General features: G+C 37.1%; 2 protein-coding genes across 7 annotated transcripts in view; both read right to left on the bottom strand.

Annotated features, from left to right (window-relative positions):
* Positions 1-11348, bottom strand: part of fam20b (FAM20B glycosaminoglycan xylosylkinase) — a 36124-nt gene extending 24776 nt beyond the window's left edge. For 2 of the 3 annotated variants that reach the window (XR_009824761.1, XM_062038790.1), the window contains exon 1: positions 5732-5912. The gene's annotated coding sequence lies outside the window, so the exon portion shown is untranslated. Of the gene's footprint in view, positions 1-5731; positions 5913-8407 lie in introns of those variants that run through there. The other variant, XM_062038791.1, reaches the window with a different exon arrangement.
* Positions 11349-12392: 1044 nt separating this feature from the next.
* ralgps2 (Ral GEF with PH domain and SH3 binding motif 2) overlaps positions 12393-18487 on the bottom strand; it is a 169962-nt gene continuing 163867 nt past the window's right edge. For all 4 annotated transcript variants that reach the window (XM_062039064.1, XM_062039066.1, XM_062039065.1 and 1 more), the window contains 2 exons: positions 15990-16081; positions 12393-13804 (listed from right to left, as the gene is read on the bottom strand). In XM_062039064.1, the coding sequence (XP_061895048.1) occupies positions 13775-13804; positions 15990-16081 (122 nt within the window). In that variant the 3' untranslated portion in view covers positions 12393-13774. The remainder of the gene's footprint in view (positions 13805-15989; positions 16082-18487) is intronic.

Raw genomic sequence — 18487 nt, 5'->3', positions numbered from 1 at the left:
AAAAAGAAGGACGTTCCTTGGGAGTGGAGTCCTACCTGCCAGGAGGCCTTCGACCACCTCAAATCCCTTTAACAGTCTCCACCAGTGCTTGCTCAGCCCCATCCACAAATCAGTTTCCAGGTTCACTGTGATGCCAGTGACTTGGGCCTCGGCGCGGTCCTGATGCAACGCCTTGAAGGTGAAGAACGGCCAATTGCCTTTGCCTCCAGAGCGCTCCAAGGAGCTGAAGTCCGCTACTCCACTGCCGAAAAAGAGTGCTTGGCTATGGTGTGGGCAGTTGAAAAGTGGAGACATTTCCTCGAGGGAACAACTTTTGATGTCTTCACGGACCACAGTGCTCTTGCCTGGGCATTCAACTGCCCTAAGACTTCGTCCCGACTTACACGATGGACGCTGAGACTCCAGGGATTCACATTCAGAGTCCATTACAAGAAGGGCTGCTGCAATGTGGTACCGGATGCATTGTCACGGGCACCCCAATCACCAGAAGGGAAGATTTGCCTTGTTGTTCCGAAAACCTACTGGTCAGATCTCCCCAGCACACTGCAAGATCTTTCTGAGGCTCAAAAAACTGATACAACATGTCTGGAATGTGGACCTTCTATTGACCAACCTACACCTGGCCGGATCCACTATCAACTTCAGCAAGGGGTGTGGTACCGGGGAGTACCATCTAAGTATGGCGGCTTCAATTATCAGCTGGTAGTGCCATTGTCTCTGGTGCCGCAGTTCCTGGCCTACTTTCATGACAGTCCATTCGGAGGACATCTGGGGAGAATGAAGACGCTCTTGAAGATTCTGGAAGTAGCTTGGTGGCCGACAGGAAGGAAAGACGTCTGGAGTCACGTCCAAGCATGCAGGACTTGTCAATACAAAAACCCCAACGACAAGCCAGAATGGGCAACTCCAGTCCTCTACCGTCAACGCCCCAGGAGAAATGCTGGGAGTGGACTTCATGGGACCTTTTCCCCTCAGTAAGGACCGGAACTCTGTACTGATGGTGGTGGTGGACTACTACTCTAAGTGGGTAGAGCTTTTTGCCCTGAAAGACGCCAAAACTCCCAAGGTCTGCCAAATTCTCAAAAATGACATTTTCACTCGCTGGGGAGTTCCCACATATCTTGTGTCTGACCGAGGGCCACAGTTCACAAGCCAACTGATGTCCCGTCTGTGCAAATCCTGGGGGGTAACCCATAAACTAACCACAGCTTACCACCCACAAACCAACATGACAGAACGAGTCAATCGCACCCTCAAGACCATGATTGCCGCCTTCGTAGGGAACCATCATCAGGACTGGGATAAATGGCTGCCTGAATTCCGGTTTGCCCTTAACACCGCTGTCCATGAGACGACTGGTTCAACCCCTGCCAGGTTGACTCTCGGGCGGAATCTGATGGGACCCCTGGAACGACTGGTGCACAAAGCTCCACCACCACACACATCTGCATATCACACCATACTTACACACACACACCTAAAGGAGGAAGTGGAGAGACATGTAGGCGCGTCCAAAGCTCGACAAGCCAGATATTATAATGCATGACACAAAGATGTACACTTTGTACTTGGGGATCTGGTCTGGATTAGGGCGCACCCACTTTCCAAAGCTTCAAGTAAATTCTCTGCCAAACTAGCACCCAGATGGTTAGGGCCTGTGCGGGTAGAGAAGAAGTTGGGTCCTGTAAATTACAGTATTCGTTGGTTGACTGATAAGTGTAATGTGGATACTATTAATGTGGTAAACATGAAACCCTATTATGGTCCCCATAAGCCGCTGGCTGGGGGGGGGGGGGGGGGGGAATGTAATGGCCATAGGGGCCATCGTTATATATATATATATATATATATATATATATATATATAATAAATTGCCAGTCACAGTTAACTTGTGCTCAGCTGGGAAAATAAATATATATATATACTTATTATGTCATCCATTTACTTATTATAAACTGTTACAGGCGTATTTAATAATCATGTTAATATTAAATATGTACGTAAATAATATGTGGGGATATAAAAGGCATCCGGTTCTATCAGACCGGGCGGAAGTGGAAAGTGACGTCACTAACCACCTGGAGCACCTGTCAGATGCAGTGTTTTTTTGCCACGGAGCCACTTCTTGGAATAATCCGCCTTTTTGACATTTTTGGTGTGCTTTCCATCGGCCTGTGGAGAACCGGGAGAACAGAGACTCTTTCCAGGAGGACTTTGAGTTGGATGCGCAGTCTCGGTGCCGTGAGTACACTGCTGCGGCTTTCAAACATTTCATCGCTTGCCCGTACATGCATGTCACGCTACGTGCATGTCACGTACGTAACTTTTGGGACTTTGGGGAAATATATGTGTTGTATGAACTTTGGGCTGTGGGGTTGAGTGTGTTGTGTGGGTGTTTGATTTAAATTGGCAGGTTATATGGACGGGAGGGGGGAGTTGTTTGCTATGCGGGATTAATTTGTGGCATATTAAATATAAGCCTGTTCGTTTTGTGGCTGATAGTTATACATGTCTTGTGTTTATTTAATGTATTAATCATTCCCAGCTGAATATCAGGTCCCACCCGTGACTCCTTAAATGCGTAGTGGCAAAGACACCCGGTGAACTTGGGTGCGTTTTGTTACAGTTTCAACTACAATTCTAAATAAGATGTCAAAAGCAAACTGAAATCAAATACACACATCTTAAAGATTGATCAATACCTATTTATGATGATTTATCAAAATATAAAAGAAATATACCTGAACAGAACGCTCATGATGGTTACACCAAAAAGTAACGCTATGAATCACGTTTTTCCAAGTTTTTGGGGCATTTTTATGCTATTTCCAAGCATCTCCTTTTAATTATCGTTGATTTTAAATGGTCAAACTAATGCATATTATATATGCATGCTCTAGTAAACAAACAAAAAGTCATATTTATATATTTATTTGGATTGTTACATTTTGAAGTACATTTGTGCAGGTGGGTGCGAATGTACCCATTACCAGAGCTGTACACCTGTGTTTGACACCCCTGACGTACACTCTGGTGTACACAATTGTGTACGTAAAATTTGTGTTAAATTGCCATTTCAGTGTGCTAACTAACACGCTGGTCCGGAGCAACGTCACATCATGTAAATGCCGTATTTTCCTCTAAATACAACACTTTTGAGATTATGGTAAAATAATGTGTCACTTATCACACATGATTATTATTATGAAGTTGGCCGACCCATCAGCGATCCTGTATATATATATATATATATATATATATATATATATATATATATATATATATATATATATATATATATAAAAAATTAGTTGAAAATGAATATTCCCTGAGAAATTTGAAATAAAAATATATTCTTAGTATTAAAAATTAAATAATAAGAACAGTTTTCATTGTATCAAATGTAAAAAGTGGATTAAGTAGTGCCTCTAATATTGTATTTGAAATGTGCAACTTCATACTAACGACCAATATGCCGACAAGAATGTGGCGAAACAGGACTTGGAACTCTTACATTCTCCAGAGACCATATAGAGACTATGTAGTACAAACTATCTAAGTAGCATGTGGTTGCATGACTTGAATAACCTGAATAACTTTGCATGACTGCTCTCGGGTGGTTACTAATCAAAGGCTAATTGAACACTGACAGCTCGGATTGCGTTTGTAGTTTTCCACAACTTTTGGCGGCATTGTGTGACAATCATTGGTACTTTAACTTTAACTTATTTAAGTTAAAGTACCAATGATTGTCACACACAAACTAGGTGTGGTGAAATGTGTCCTCTGCATTTGACCCATCCCCTTGATCACCCCCTGGGAGGTGAGGGGAGCAGTGGGCAGCAGTGGTGCCGCGCCCGGGAATAATTTTTGGTGATTTAACCCCCAATTCCAACCCTTGATGCTGAGTGCCAAGCAGGGAGGTAATGGCTCCCATTTTTTATAGTCTTTGGTATGACTCAGGGTTTGAACTCACAACCTACCGATCTCAGGGCGGACACTCTAACCCAGGGGTAGGGAACCTATGGCTCTAGAGCCAGATGTGGCTCTTTTGATGACTGCATCTGGCTCTCAGATAAATCTTAGGTGACATTGCTTAACACAACAAGTAATTAATCATTCCGCTGGTAATCACATTGTTAAAAATAACGTTCAAATTACAAAACATTCTCATGCATTTTAATCCATCCATCCGTTTTCTATCGCATTAATTGTAAGAAATATTATATTTATTATTGGTTAGCTTTAGAATAACAATGTTATTAAAAAGAATAAGAGACTTATTATACTCTAAAAATGTTGGTCTTACTTAAAAATGTTTAATTGTTTAGTTGTATTCAGTGTTAAAAAATATTATATGGCTCTCACGGAAAAACATTTTGAAATATTTGGCTTTCATGGCCCTCTCAGCCAAAAAGGTTCCCGACCCCTGCTCTAACCACTAGGCCACTGAGTAGGAGTGAGAGAACAAATCCTGGTTATCATAATGAATAACATTTATTTTACTAACACAAAATTTGTGTGTGCATTTGATAATAGATGACTTACCTCGCCTCTGGACGTCCCTCAATCGGATGCTTTCTCGACAGGTGCTACAGCATCGAACTTGTGCTATGTGGTATGCGAGCTCCCCTTTGCAATGTTTGCATACTACTGCGTTATTAGTGGGAAGGGCTGCCACACCTTACACAACTTTTGTCGCTTCTTAATTACCTTATGTCGGCGATTTCTAAAGTCAAGGGCATTTAAAAGAGCGGTGTTGTGCAGTGTGTGATCTGTGACGTACACACACTGTGCAACACCTAAACCAGAGGTGTCAAACGTGAGCTGTTTATTAAACGAGGCAACATGGCGTAAAAAACTAATAGAGGCCTTGAGGCAGCGAAACTTTCTCGAATATATTTTGTAATCGAGTTACTGAGGAACCGTTTCCGCTCTAATTATATTATACAGGTGGAACTCGTGAAATTAGAATATTGTGTAGAAGTCCATTCATGTCAGCAATTCACTTCAAATGTAAAACTAATATGTGATATTAACTCATTACACAGAAAGTGACATGTCAAGCCTCTATTTAATATAATGTTGATGATCATGGCTTACATACAGTACACCACATTTTCAATTCAAGGTTTTGATCAACTGTAAGCAATACACATCAACATTATATCAAAGTAAGGTTTGACATATTGTGTGTTGCATGTTATGTAATGTTTGTCTGCTCTTGAATGGGATTGTGCGGAAAATCTTAATTTCCCCTCAGGGATTAATAAAGTATTTCTGATTCTGATCATCTGGCAACCCTGGTCCTGTGCGGTACCTGCCCGTCCACCTCCACTGACTACACAGGAGCGTCATTAAAAAACATGGAGCTTGTTGCGGGCAGCGTTTTGTAGACGATTGGTGTATTTAAAGTCGTTATTCATTCAAATGCAAAGGTAGAGTACGGAAAAGAAGCTTGAATGAGCGAGCAGCCACGCAGGCACTCACATAACAATCGCTCTTTCATGACGTCACTACCTTTTTTTTTTTTTTTACTTCCACACAGCAAGCATTGACGACACAACTGCTAATTGAATGACACAAATGTGCGGCTATGTTTGTAAGAATGTTATAATTGAAGTCAATGTGCGGCTGTGTTTGTACAAACGTCATAATTAAAGTATTACTTATATGTCAATGTGAGCTAGCTGCTTCTATGCTAGCAAGCTAACATGTGTCGTCTTCTCACCTTGCCGTCATATGCTGTCCATCTTTCAGTAATTACGCTCTCGATAATGTATCCCCACTGGAGTTTTTGGCAATAGATGTTGGTGGTTCACTGTGCTTTGCCTTTTTTCTCCCCGGATTTGCTGCTTCTCTTCCGGGAAGCGTCCACTTCCGAAACACTTCTATCGGCTTCTGCTGTCCGCGGTGGATACACTCTGCGCAGGCGCAAGAGGTCGCTGTTGCACCGCGATGAAGATGCATTCAAACGTGTCGGACATAAAACATCTCTGTGCCGGAGCACAAATTCTTAATGTTTAATGTATTGTCGGATAACTTGCCATTTTTAAACAGGGACGACTTATTGATCACATAACCACACTGTATTAAATGAAACATTCATTTATAATTATAAATAAATATGTAACAATATGCTCTAAAGGGCCGCGGCAAAACACAAGAGTGTACGTAAAGGGTGCCTTGCTCGCCACGCCCCTTGAGCTGAAACTTCCGGGATTAAAAATAATGTCATGCAAACCAAATATTAATTGCTTTATTCTGAAATAAAAATATATATAACTCACTAATAATGACAAAGGCAAACATAAAGGTCATTCTAAAGTACATTATGAAAAGTATTACCATCAAAGAAAAAAATATCAGTAATGTGTAAAATGATGCTTTTATTTGGTTAGTTTATTCCTCAAGCGTTATGTTTCTTTGGGGGTTTTTTTCTTTGTGTTGAGGTTTCAATATTTTCAATGTTTGAAGATTATAACAAAATGTATGTGTGTGCAATTATTTTGTAGACGTGTATTTTTTTAGATTGTTCAAAATATTTGTACTATAATATAATAGTTTGAAATTAAAAGGGGGCTTTTAACAAGGACGTAAAAATAGTTATCTACCATTTAATAGTAATTTTCTACCTTTTTCCTACAAACTAAAAACTATTTTTTCAACTAGCGTTTAAGCAAAAAGATGAATCGGACCGAAGAAATTACGTAATACCTTGAGCAAAAAGAGATGAGAAAATATCAAATTAAAAAATTTATTTTAGAGGGAAAATATATAAAAATAGTGAAATGATCTGTCCATGCAGCTAGTTCATTTTAATATATAAGACTTTCTAAACTAGATATTAGCTGGACTTTTAAAGGTATAAATAAGTATTTTATTCTGAAAACGGGCATTATTCAACTAGCAATTCTTAAATAAAGCATTCTAGGGATGTTGCAGAATCTTGAAACAAAATGTTCTATGTGTGGAAAACCAAAATAAAGTTAACAGTTATATTCTCAATTTTAACATTTTAACCTCTTAAGGCCCAAGCTGTTTGTTTACATGCTTTTTTTTAATTTCTCTTTGCTATTTGGGCATATTGGACCCTAATTAGAATAAAAACTAATAATCATCTTTTGATATGATGTACTTAGTCCATAAGTAACGTACGTGTACTTCATGTTTAGTGACATGCTAATTCTTATTTTTACACTTTTTTCCAGATGCCATTGTATGTTATACTCTTCTGACACCACCAGATGGCAGTATAAGTGTCCACATAAGCAGCCATAAGACCCCAATTCAGTAGTGTACACAATTTTGGAAATAATAGCTAAAAAGGTGCTGTCCACGTATGTGGCCACTAAGCCTTTAGAAACTAGAATAGACAAAATATAATTATTCATTTCAAAATTAAGATTATGCTGTAAAGTCTAACTAAGACTAACAATAAGTAACAATAAATAACTAACAATAAGTAAATAGCTCTTAAAACTAGGGAAGTTTCTAGAAATAAAACTCAAAATCTTGGCAAGTGGCAAATAATGTGCAGACCACATGTGCAGGAAGATTTTGTTTATCAGACATCCTAAATGTTTTTTAACACTGTTGAAAAATAAGCCACTTGTCAAATTTCAATAATAATTCTGTCGTTAAAAAAAATACGGAACTGCACGAAAGGTTATTGGTGTAAAAGAAAAGAGAAAGACAAAGTTTGTTACAAAGTTTTGCATGAAAAATTGAAAAATCAAAAAAGGATTAATATAAGTATTTGTGTAACCTCGACACACTACATAAGGTTTTATCTGGGCATTACAAAACAAATGACAAAGCAAACATGTGGAGTAAAAAAGAAAGAAAAAAAGGGCAGAGTGTTTATTGTTTGTCAACATTCTCACTGGAGAGCACATCACTCAGCAGTGAGGTCACAGTGCTCACCACACACACACACACGCACACAAACACACACACGCACACACACACACACACACACACACACACACACACACACACACACACACACACACACACACACACACACACAGACACACAAACCTCGCCACCTCCCAAGTCGGTAAAGAAAACGCTCAGAAGGCAGGATTCACATCATTTCCACTGACAACAAGACAAGATGGCAGCCAGATAACAAATTGAACACTACAAAAACAAGAATTCATGAAGGGGATTTTTAAACTTTCAAATTGAGTGAAATGGAGGACTTTTATGTTTAAAAACGTCCACGCGACCACGCAGTCATTGTATTACTCGGACAAACGAGCTAACGTCCATAAAATGTGCTTCATTTGAAACGGATCTTTTTTTCATTTTTTTTTTCAATTATTTTGCCTTTCTACACAACCGCAGTGGATTTGACAAAAAAACATTGAAGTAGAAATGAATAATAAAACAAAATACTTACATTTTGTGTCAGCGTCGAAAACATACGTTGATAAAGTAGTATCGGTTGAATCGTCGGGCTCTAAAGGTCACGTGATTTCGCAATGCATTGTGGGGTCGCATTGTTGTTTACATAGCGATTTGACAGAAAACTATTAAAATAGTGTAACCTATTTTTATGGACTTGCCTTTTTGTGATGTTAACTTCCTGTTATAAACTTTTATACAGTATATGCCTTGAGCTCTTATTTTGAAGGCGCTAAGAGCGGAAGTGGTGACACGTTGTGGTTTTGAAAACAAACGAAATAAACTGGTCCTCGTGTAAAACTGGAGCCTCCGTGTTTGTTATTTTGTAGTTTAATACAGTATAGGCGACATATATAAACCCTCGGTTACAATAGAAATGAATAATAAAACAAAATACTTACATTTTATGTCAGCGTCGAAAACACATGTTGATAAAGTAGCATCAGCGGTATCGTCGGGCTATAAAGGTCACGTGACTTCGCAATGCATTGTGGGGCCGCAGTAGCCATTTTTGTTGTTTACATAGCGATTCGACAGAAAACTATTAAAATAGAAATTAATAATAAAACAAAATACTTAAATTTTTATGTCAGCGTCGAAAACACATGTTGATAAAGTAGCATCAGTGGTATCGTCGGGCTCTAAAGGGCACGTGATTTCGCAATGCATTGTGGGGCCGCGGTAGCCATTTTTGTTGTTTACATAGCGAGAACGTGAGAGGGAAGAACAAACGAGATGAAAATTAATCGTAAAAAATGGAGGAAAAAAAATACTTTCAAACCATATAACTTTTTTTTTGTTTGTAAATACTTTGATGAAACGATGCGTTCACGGACACACAACAAAGCTTGCTGAAGACCAACAGGGACTGTCATTCAAGTACTGGCACAAACTGCATAAAACAGCAGAAATCCATCATGGAGGTGTTTCAAAACAAAACATACGTCAGGGGTGTCCGAACTGAGTCATCATGCCATTTTCTTTACATTCAAACACGCCAAAGGCGACTTGATATAAGTCCAAATATTTTTAGCAACTTGAAAATGTCAGATTTGTGTTCCAATCTAGAAACTCAGTGGCGCCCCCTGCTGAGTGAGACAATAATAGCACAGATATATACATGTTTCATTTGGTTTCTTGAACCTACCGAGGGCCAACAAATAAATAAAAATGTACTGTGCCAAAGCTTACAGCAAAACAAAGCATCCTTTTTGTAACTCTGTGTATGGCCTTCAACACGCACACGATGGCGAGGCGGCGTGGATGATTGTAAATACTTGTCTTTGGTGTCCTCGCTGTGGTATCGAACACGCGGTCTAACATGTTTGGTCTTCAGCTTGGATTCCCCACACCCCGTGAAGATGGAGGAGCGCGAAGACGCGGTGGGAAAAAAAAGAGAAAAGATTGGCGTGTCCGTGAAGCACGTGAACGCAACATCTTGGTTTTGCTTTCGCTCTTTCGCCACAGAGATGCCGCGAAATTGACGCGTCGTCTACTCGCCTTCTCACAGAGTTCAGATGTATTTACACCAATAAAGTCTTACAGTACATCTACCTATGGCAGCGACGCCTCAGTGAGCGTATGGCACACTCACTAGCTGTACGGACGCTGCACTGATACTAATTTAAAAAAGTCAAACAAAAGTTAATAACTATAATTTTTTTACCTGTTCCCCCAACGTGCAACTCTGGCTAATTAGCCAAATAGTAAACTTCTTAGATCAAAATAATCCCACACTTCATTTTTCATAGTTCCATTGATATCAATGACGAAGATGCCATTGCTATTGTATCGGTTTTATTTTTTTTTAATGAACAGTATCACCGCTTGTGTTTCATAAAGCATCAGTATCGTTTGACACAGAACATTTCAATGTCCGTCCACTAGATGGCAGAATGTTTGTTTTCGTATTGGTGTGATCGTTTCGTCGTGTAAAATGTTAGAAGCGCTTTTCTACACACTCAAAAGCGCTACGCCGAGTGCGGTTTTGTTATCGCTCTGCGACATTTTGTCGAAAATACAATTCAAAGACTGAAAGTCCACAGTTCTGGCACCACACTGACAGGACAAAAGGTTGCGAGAGAAAGTTAGCCTAGCCTAACATTGCCTTCAATGACAAGTGAAATTCAACTCCCAGTAGAAAGGGGACTCATATGACGATGTACCTGACACATGAAACGTGACATATTTGGGAGTAGAGTGTTGAATATCTTAAAATGTGTTTTGTGGCAATTCCAACTCTGACCACAGCGTCGGTTGTTATGTAGAGTGGCGCTTTCCATCATTTTCGGCAGACTGCATTGCAAAATGATTAACCCTCCCATTTCCTCTCACGAGAGATCCACCCATATGAATTCCTTACTGACTGTACTTAAGATGTCAAAAATATACTTGTTTATTTGCCAAAAAAAAATTTAAAAAAAAGTTTTAAACCCTCAGGGGACAAAGGCTGACTTTGTTGTCCTTTCAGTACATTTAGGATGTATTTTGCCCATCATTTTTCTTGTCTTACTTTTTATACTTGTGATTTAGGGCTATATAAATAAACATTGATTGATTGGTACAGGAGTTTTCCCAATACGTTTTTTTTAATGTAAAAAAAAACAAAAAAAACAATGTCAAACGTGTACAAAACACTGGCAGTTACTGAACAACATCCCAAAACCAAACAGGACATAAAAAGTCCTTCCTTTAGGGCAGTGATTGGCAAACTGTGGTACGCCGGCGCCATCTAGTGGTTGGCCAAAGAATCACTTAAATAGGTATTCAAACTGTGTGTAATGTTAAATTCACGTGTAATAACACGTATTAAATACACGTGTTAAATAAAACCTCTGCTTTGTTTTTAATGAATACGTAGGTCTACTACGCTACTGTATTTTAATGTTGGTCATTATGATGGTACTTGGAGAGCTAAGTGTTTTTCTGAGGTGGTACTTGGTGGAAAAAGTTTGACATATATATATATATATATATATATATATATATATATATATATATATATATATATATATATATATATATATATATATATATATATATATATATATATATATACACACACACACATATATATATATATATACACACACACATATATACATACATACACACATGTACATATATATATATATATACATATACACATGTATATACATATATATATATTATATATATATATATACACACACACATAATATATATACATACATACATATTAAAATAATACTGTATATTATAAATATATATGTATACATACATACATATATATATATACACATACATATATATATATATACACACACACATACATATATATATACATATATATACATACATATATATACACACATACATATATACACACACACACACACCATTATAATATATACACATATATATATACATACATATATATATACACACACATACATACATACTCACACACACATATATATACACACACACATATATATATACACACACATACATTATTATATGTATATATACACACACTATATATACAAACACACACACACACACACACACACACACACACACACACACACACTATATATATATATATATATATATATAGCTAGCCGAGGTTACTGTGGCTATTCTGTTAGAAATTGCTCAATACCGGGTAGAGCGGAATATTCGTTAGGTCAGAAAAAAACAGCTCCTGCAAAACAGGCTTGTAGGGATGAAATAGCCTCCTTGTTTTTTCCTGACCAAACACACATATATATATATATATATATATATATATATATATATATATATATATATATATATATATATATATATATATATATATATATATATATATATATATATATATATGCGTGTGGGAAATCACATATTACGCTCTACCACGGTATCGAGCACTATTTTTTGGATAATCTAATTAAGACATATATATATATATATATATATATATATATATACATATATATTTTTTTTAAAATATTTCCTCATATCTCTCAGTCAACCAAAAATGTCGAACATGTAATGTTTATTTTTTTTTTCTCTAATGATGTCACAGTTGTCATTTAGTTTGAGTTATTGACACTTTTTGTTGTCTGATCAAAAGCCCTTCAAAGTGTTCAAGATTAAACAAACAAATATATTATTTAGGACTGAAGTTTATTGCAAAATTTCAGCTAAAACAAGTAAAAAAAAAAAAAAATTAAATGTTTTTATGTCCTGTTTGGTTTTGTAGATATTTAAAATGGGCCTCGGAGGATTAAACACGTTTCTGGAAAAGTTTCTTTGAAATATTCATAAAGCAGACTTAGACATCATGAGGAATATTTGGGTCATGCTAACAAATAAATGAGGTTTTAATGAGGACAAAAGTTGGAGACAAGAAGATTTTTAGGTTGTCATGTATTGAAAGAATATCAAAATGGACGCCGCGAAATTTGTACTGCCTGGAAAAAAAGTTTCTTTCTCCCTGCATCGTCTTCTCCGACAGAATGGTAGGCGTTGCGAGGGAGAACTAACTGTTAGTTGTGGCGATCACGTGACCGCGGGTCGAAGGACACGGCCATTTTCCCGGCATCTCTGTGCAAACAGGAAGCTGCAGTCCATCCAGCAGCAAAGGTAAAAGTCACGTGATAAAAGGTGAACGCGACAGGAAGTAACGTTCACATGTAACAGACTCCACCACAAGAAAATGGGATAATACTGCAAACTTTCGCTTTCAGTTTGGCTCCGAGTAGCTTGAAAGGTGCGCTCGCACATCCTCCAAACATGTCTTTCTTTTCTAGCCTGGATGGAGGAGGTGGCGCCTCACACACTTTATGTACAACACACTAGACACGGGAGGGGGCGGGGCTTGTGTCCTCTCATAAAAAGGAAGTGACGCCGAGCGAAGCCCTTCGGTCGCAAAACCAACACGAGGACGTCAAATCTTCTTATTCCACGCAAAAGTGAGGGAGGGGATTTTTTTTTGTTTTTTTTTGTTCAAAGTCTGGACCCTCGAGTAAAAAAAAAAAAAAAGAGGAGGAGGAGGAGGAGGGGTTAGTCCAACATGAGTGTGGGGGGTGGAGCCAGTGCGAGAGGAGGCGGGGCTCCACTCGAGTGCTGGACACTGGCGCTCAAATCAAAGAGCAGAGTGGTGCACGTCCTTGTTCAGTAGTCTAACACACACACACACACACACACACACATCCATACACACACACACAGGGTTCGTTAAGGCAGTGGTGGCAGGTGAGGCTGCAGTGGGAGGTGCCAGGGTGGGTGGGAGGGGTGTGGGGGATATTTGGGCAGTGAAAGCTCCCATTGGTGCGTCAAGACTCCGCCTCCTCCTGGTCCTCCTCAGCCGCTAGCTCGCTGCTGACCTCAGCACTGCTCACTCGAATGACATCAGATTGGTCGGCACCTGCACAGTCGGCAAAAAAAAAAAAAAGCAGGTCGTACGGGCGTCCTCAGTGTGTGTGTGTGTGTGTGTTCTGGGACGGCGTGGCGAAGTTGGTAGAGTGGCTGTGCCAGCAATCGGAGGGTTGCTGGTTACTGGGGTTCAATCCCCACCTTCTACCATCCTAGTCACGTCCGTTGTGTCCTTGGGCAAGACACTTCACCCTTGCTCCTGATGGCTGCTGGTTAGCGCCTTGCATGGCAGCTCCCGCCATCAGTGTGTGAATGTGTGTGTGAATGGGTGAATGTGGAAGTACTGTCAAAGCGTTTTGAGTACCTTGAAGGTAGAAAAGCGCTATACAAGTATAACCCATTTACCATTACTTACTTAATGGGGACATGGCTCTGTTTACACAGTCACCTTTAGGGGACCTCTGACGGTATGGGGACAAAAAAACAGGTCCCCTAAAGGGAAACTTTTTTAAATGACAGTCAGATCCATTCTGAAGATGCATAAGGGATTTTTAAGCTTTGGCCCATAAAACATGTTTACTGAAAAGTAGAGATGTCCGATAATATCGGCCTGCCTTTTAAATGCTTTAAAATGTAATATCGGAAATTATCGGTATCGTTTTTTTTTTATTATCGGTATCGTTTTTTGGGGGGTTTTTAAAAATTGTTTTTATTAAATCAACATAAAAAACACAAGATACACTTACAATAAGTGCACCAACCCAAAAAACCTCCCTCCCCCATTTACACTCATTCACACAAAAGGGTTGTTTCTTTCTGTTATTAATATTCTGGTTCCTACATTATATATCAATATATATCAATACAGTCTGCAAGGGATACAGTCCGTAAGCACACATGATTGTGCGTGCTGCTGCTCCACTAATAGTACTAACCTTTAACAGTTAATTTGACTCATTTTCATTAATTACTAGTTTCTATGTAACTGTTTTTATATTGTTTTACTTTCTTTTTTATTCAAGAAAATGTTTTAAATTTATTTATCTTATTTTTTTTATTTTTTAAAAAGGACCTTATCTTCACCATACCTGGTTGTCCAAATTAGGCATAATAATGTGTAGGGATGTCCGATAATATCGGCCTGCCGATATTATCGGACGATAAATGCGTTAAAATGTAATATCGGAAATGATCGGTATCGTTTTTTTAAATTATCTGTATCGTTTTTGTTGTTGTTTTTTTTAAATTAAATCAACATAAAAAACACAAGATACACTTACAATTTGTGCACCAACCCAGAAAACCTCCCTCCCCCATTTTTTTCTGTTATCAATATTCTGGTTCCTACATTATATATCAATATATATCAATACAGTCTGCAAGGGATACAGTCTGTAAGCACACATGATTGTGCGTGCTGCTGGTCCACTAATAGTACTAACCTTTAACAGTTAATTTTACTCATTTTCATTAATTACTAGTTTCTATGTAACTGTTTTTATATTGTTTTACTTTATTTTTTATTCAAGAAAATGTTTTTAATTTAGTTATCTTATTTTATTATTTTTAAAAAAAAGTACCTTATCTTCACCATACATGGTTGTCCAAATTAGGCATAATAATGTGTTAATTCCACGACTGTATATATCGGTTGATATCGGTATCGGTTGATATCGGTATCGGTAATTAAAGAGTTGGACAATATCGGAATATCGGATATCGGCAAAAAGCCATTATCGGACATCCCTAATAATGTTTTAATTCCACGACTGTATATATCGGTGTCGGTTGATATCAGTATTGGTAATTAAGAGTTGGACGATATCGGAATATCGGCAATCGGCAAAAAAGCCATTATCGGACATCCCTACTGAAAAGTAAACATGTTTAACATCTAATTTGAACTTTATTTATTTATTTTTTTTAAATATTTTTTTAAATAAATGGTTCTCAGTAGTCACGTACAAATTTGTGTGAATTATGCAAAATTATTTAAATTTGGTCCCCATGAACCATATTAACTCTTTTTCCCCAGGGTCCCCAGTAAGAATGATCCGCACATTACTTCATCAATCCAGAGATTTAAACACGTGTATGAGCTAACTGGGCAGTGGACATTTTACACCATTTTTTTATGCCTCCACAACCTGTAGAAAGGCTGGTCCCCACAAGTCCCCATTCCAAGTGATAACCAGTATATATGTGTGTGTGTGTGTGTGTGTGTGTGTGCGCGTCACCTGTTGCCTGTTGCGCTGACACGCGGCGCTCAGGTGTTTGAACCACAGCAAGGCGTTCATCCGGTTGCCCGCTTGGTACTTGTAGGTGTTACCTAGGCAACGGGTTGAAATGACAGGCAGTGAGGCGCAGAACTGACAAAACCGAGCCGCCCCGAAGGCATCAATCGGAAGGAGGCTCTGGTGTATTTTCTACGGGGATGTTGGTGTGACTGTGGACTTTAGTGCAGCAGGGCGAGCTCGCGTGTTTGTTTACTAAATATTACAACTACACATAAGTGGGTCACGCTTAAGTCGACAAGCCGGCCGTGTTGACCAACTCAGCAAGTCCTGATCCACGGAGGTCTTATTAAGTGCTCACTTGAATCAACATGAACATACACGGTTGACCGCCTTTGTTGGCACCAATTTGTATGAAAAGCGGCCCGTTTATGTTGACATGTGTTGTTGACTTCATCACTACTGCAAAGTGGTGTAAAATCAGCAACGTAAAGACTGTCTCGTTACACAGTGACTTCCTGTTCAGTGCAAAGGAAGCTTCAAAACAAAAGCATGACAGTATTAGACTTAATTATATCACAGCAATTAACAATAGATTCATCTATTTAAAAAAAAGAGGTATTACAGTGTTAGCCACCGAAAAATGGAATTGTACAGAAGTTTTTTAGTGTCATTAGAATGGGATTCATGACTCTTTGGAGGGACTCGGATCTTGAGGAGTCGTTGCTTTCAAAGAGCCGTTTAAAAGATGGCTTGGTATATTACATATACACCGTATACACACATACAGTATATATGTATAAATATATATATATGTATATACACATATATATACATATACACACATATAAATATATATACATATATATACATATACACATATATATATATATATAAATACATATACAGTATACATATATATATATGTGTATATATATATATGTGTATATACATATATATATATATATACATATATATATATATATATATATATACATATATATATGTATATATGTGTATGTGTATCTATGTATATATGTGTATATATATGTGTGTATATATATATATATATATATATGTGTGTATGTGTATCTATATATATACAAATACATATACAGTATACATATATATATGTGTGTATATATATATATGTGTATATATGTGTATCTATATATAAATGTGTATATATATGTGTGTATATATATATATATATATACACATATATATATGTGTATGTGTATCTATATTTTTACAGTATATATATATATATATATATATATATATATATATATATATATATGTATGTGTATCTATATATATACAGTATATATATACATATACACATATACAGTATATACACACACATATATATATACATACATATATAATATATATATATATATACTGTACATACATACACATATGTAATAGATATTTATATATACATACACATATATATTAAAATAATACTGTATATTATATATTTAAAATATATATATTATTTATATATATATATATTTATTTACATATTAAATATACATATATACACATATACATATGTATGTATATATATATATACATACATACATACATATATATATATATAGATTGATTGATTGATATATTTTTATTTCAAATATGCATAAAAACAAGAGCAAGCCTGATCCAATACAGTGCTATAGCCTTAACAGCCATTATAACAAAATGAAAAACAATGGAGAATAAAAAACAAAAACAAATGAGCATTGGACTTTCTTTTTCCTTTCTTTTTTTTTTCCCTTCTTTTTTTTTTACATATTTGAAAAGGAGTGAGAAGAAGTTTACACTTATTTAATCCCACCCCTTTTCTTTAAATCATAAATTACTCTGAGCTAGAACTACCTGTTCACTCAATGTACAAACTCAAAGAACTTGTATATACTGTACATACATCATAGATATATACATACATATGCACACTACACACATACATAGCCACATCGTTACCACTAGTGATCATGGAAATGGTATGATGCCACCACAACAACACCACTGCCTCAATGGGCAGCCCCACACTCTTCTGTAACACAAACAACCCAATATCAAAGCCCTTCTTCATCTCTGTACCTCTGGAATACCATGTACTTATACTTCTTTTTAAACTGGTTTATGTTTGGACATTGCTTTAACTCATCCTTCAAACCATTCCATAATTTCACTCCACAAATTGAAATACAAAAACTTTTAATGGTCGTTCTATAACTAAGCATTTTGAAATTTAAATTCCCCCTTAAATTATAACCGCCCTCTCGTGTGCTGAACAATTTTTGAATGCTTCCTGGGAGTTTATTTATTTTGGCTTTATACATTATTTGTGCAGTTTGATACAAAATAATATCATTAAATTTCAATATTTTTGACTGTAAGAATAGTGAGTGAGTATGGTCCAGATATCCAACCTTGTTGATGATCCGTACAGCTCTTTTCTGAAGTATAGTTATTGAATTTAATGAGCTTTTATA

This window comes from Entelurus aequoreus, linkage group LG27 (assembly GCF_033978785.1).
Source record: "Entelurus aequoreus isolate RoL-2023_Sb linkage group LG27, RoL_Eaeq_v1.1, whole genome shotgun sequence".
In the NCBI taxonomy this organism is placed as follows: Eukaryota; Metazoa; Chordata; class Actinopteri; order Syngnathiformes; family Syngnathidae; genus Entelurus; species Entelurus aequoreus.
This window is presented reverse-complemented; position numbering and strand designations above follow the sequence as displayed.